The sequence below is a fragment of the Microtus ochrogaster genome, chromosome 18, assembly GCF_000317375.1.
Source record: "Microtus ochrogaster isolate Prairie Vole_2 chromosome 18, MicOch1.0, whole genome shotgun sequence".
NCBI classification, from domain to species: domain Eukaryota; kingdom Metazoa; phylum Chordata; class Mammalia; order Rodentia; family Cricetidae; genus Microtus; species Microtus ochrogaster.
Genome location: NC_022020.1, coordinates 63,574,863 through 63,577,811, shown reverse-complemented (window position 1 = coordinate 63,577,811; position 2,949 = coordinate 63,574,863). Strand labels below are relative to the sequence as shown.

At 44.1% G+C, this 2,949-nt stretch overlaps 1 protein-coding gene across 5 annotated transcripts in view; it reads right to left on the bottom strand.

The window, feature by feature from the left end:
• Txnl4a (thioredoxin like 4A) overlaps positions 1-2,949 on the bottom strand; it is an 18,527-nt gene that overhangs the window by 12,502 nt on the left and 3,076 nt on the right. For 2 of the 5 annotated variants that reach the window (XM_026783627.1, XM_026783626.1), the window contains one exon: positions 1,987-2,046. The exons of 2 other annotated variants lie outside the window; for them this stretch is intronic. In XM_026783627.1, coding sequence (XP_026639428.1) covers positions 2,008-2,046 — 39 coding nt within the window. In that variant the 3' untranslated portion in view covers positions 1,987-2,007. Of the gene's footprint in view, positions 1-6; positions 206-1,986; positions 2,047-2,949 lie in introns of those variants that run through there. One more of the 5 variants, XM_005356302.3, reaches the window with a different exon arrangement.

The following is a 2,949-nucleotide window of genomic DNA, read 5'->3' as shown; positions in this document are numbered from 1 at the left end:
TAGGAGAGCTGGGGCCAAGAGAGGCCGTGGTAGAAGTAGTACTTCATCTGGTAGTTCTCGGGCAGGCACAGCAGGTTGCAGTGCTGCATGTTCATCAGATCATCGGGCCGAGCACGGCGGATATTCATATTGGCAGCAGATAGGCCTGTCAGGCTCGAGAACCACAGAGGATGCCAGGAGCACAAGCGACACCAACACCGTTTGCCTCGAGGAATTGACACAAAGCGTATTTCAACACTCAAGTAACAAAGCACTGTCATTATCAATGTATCTTTGAAGACTATGGATTCAACAGAGTCCTGGGTAACTACATAATCTAATTTTGTATGCATGCTTGCAGAGGCTCTCATTGAGGGTCCTGTCAAGGACTGGAATTCCTTTAGTGAGGACAGGGTCTCTGCCTATGAGGCTATATATACTCATGTGACAATTCGGTGAAAGTCCTAGCACAGCACCAGACCTCCTGAGCTCCCTGCTAACTCCTGCACCTTCTTGGATTCTGCCCACAACAGCAGTGTGCGCAAAGTATCTCAAAACAGGGGCTGCTCGGCCTCTGGCCCTTGCTCTCACGTGGGCTGGGACAGACTCAGCAACACTGCTTCTCCTGCTAGCGTCACTCAGTTATTAGTCTGCAGGTCACTAAAATTTTCACCCATGTTTTATATAAAACTGAGATTAAAATATATGCCCATTACTTTTTTCCTCCAAGAAAAATTTTGAAAATCTAAAAATAAAAGGGAAAAATATTGTTTTGCATATGCCCAGTATGTGTATTTACCACAAATTATGGAGCTTTAAAAAAATTCCATGAAAGCCGGGCGGTGGTGGCGCACGCCTTTAATCCCAGCACTCGGGAGGCAGAGGCAGGCAGATCTCTGTGAGTCTGAGACCAGCCTGGTCTACAGAGCTAGTTCCAGGACAGGCTCCAAAACCACAGAGAAACCCTGTCTCGAAAAACAAAAAAAACAAAACAAAAAAAACAAAACAAAACAAAAAAAATCCATAAACTCAGGGCATCATTTGTATATGCATCCTAACAAGCATGTATCTGAGCCAGGGAAATCCTTCACAAGCCCCACAGTAATACCACAGTGCACACTCTGCTGGTCTGAGACTCCTCATGAAGGCAAGTACCGACTTCCAAAGATCAGCTAACTTAATCATTACTGTCATGCAGAAGACAAGCTCTCAATGGTATTCTTTAAAAGCTCTATAAATATTTTAATATTTATTAATTATGTATACAATATTCTGTCTGTGTATTATGTCTGCAGGCCAGAAGAGGGCACCAGACCCCATTACAGGTGGTTGTGAGCCACCACGTGGTTGCTGGGAATTGAACTCAGGACCTTTGGAAGAGCAGGCAATGATCTTAACTTCTGAGCCATCTCTCCAGCCCCAAGCTCTATAAATATTATTGGTCTTGTACAGCTCTCTAAAGTTGTATCATGTATGCATTAGTATTCACGATGTGTGTGTGTGTATATGTGGTACAGACATGCCATCGCACATGTGTGGAGTCAGTCGGTGCTTTCCTTCACTGATGTGGGTTCCTGTGTGGCAATGCCACCATCTGCTGCTCACCAGCCACAATATGTGTCTCTTTCCGAATATAACACACGTCAATATATCCCTAAAGATATTTTAAATGCCATTTGTATGGACTTTTTAACACACAAACTGTCTCACTATTTTTATGTCACAGTATGAAGGCATAATGATGCCCAGAGCACTTTTGTGGCAAAGCATATCCCTACCCCACGGGAAGAGATCACAGGTACAGGAAACAGTCACATGTACTAGCTTTACAGAGCTCACTCAGCAAGCTCCAGAGCCTGAAGGATATCTGCTCCCTACCACCTTTCTTCCTAACTTTCTTCTTTAACTTGAAACTAGCCCAGCATGAGGTGGAGGTGGGCCATGCAAGAGAAGCACACTGGAGACACGGGACACTCAAGTCCAGCCTGACCACAGACTTTTACTCACTTTAAAACAGCTGGGATATCTTCACACAAGATGAGAAAGATCTCCCACTATCTTCCATTTCTGCGGAGGGAGATTTTTAAATAGTTATATTGTTCTTTATACTAAAATCTTTAATTTCAAAAATTTATATTCCCCCAGGTTCCAGAAATATGAATTTCTATTTTGCTATCATACTATGAAAATAAAACATTTAATAGTCTTTTTAATTTATTTTAAATTACACTGTATTTTGTACAGTGTTCTGCCTGCCACCAGATCTCATTGCACATGTGGTTGCTAGGAATCGAACTCAGGACCTTTGGAAAAACAGCCAGTACCCTTAACTTCTGAGTCATCTCTCCAGCTCCCTTTAAGTTACAGTTTTAGTAACCAAACTAAATCACAGTATTAAAGGTTTATTAAGGATATGGAAGAGATTGCTTGGTGGTTAAAGAGCTTGCAGGGACCAAGTTCAGATCACCCCAGAAACTCACACAAATACTAAGAAGGCACGGCGGCCTATCTGTAATTCTAGTCAGATGAAGATAGGGGATCCCTAGGACAAGCTGGCTAACAAGACTAGCCTTATTGGCAAGCTCTAGTTTTCAGGAAAGACCCTGCCTCGATGGACAATGAGGTAGAAGAAGGACTGAGGATCATTGTTAACAAGGCCTTGGGCTACTATCTGCAGGCCTGTGCACGAGCACTGAGCATGTGCGTGCACAGGCCACACACACAAAATGGAAAAGGAAGCTGAGGGACATAGCCCGCCTGCCTAGCATGCCAGCACCATAAAATTTTACAAAAGGGAAAAGTGGGGAAGTTATTAAGAATGTAATCAAGGGCCGGGCCCGGCAGTGGTGGCGCACTCCTTTAATCCCAGCACTCAGGAGGCAGAAGCAGGCGGATCTCTGTGAGTTCAAGACCAGCCTGGTCTACAAGAGCTAGTTCCAGGACAGGCTCCAAAACCACAGAGAAACCCTG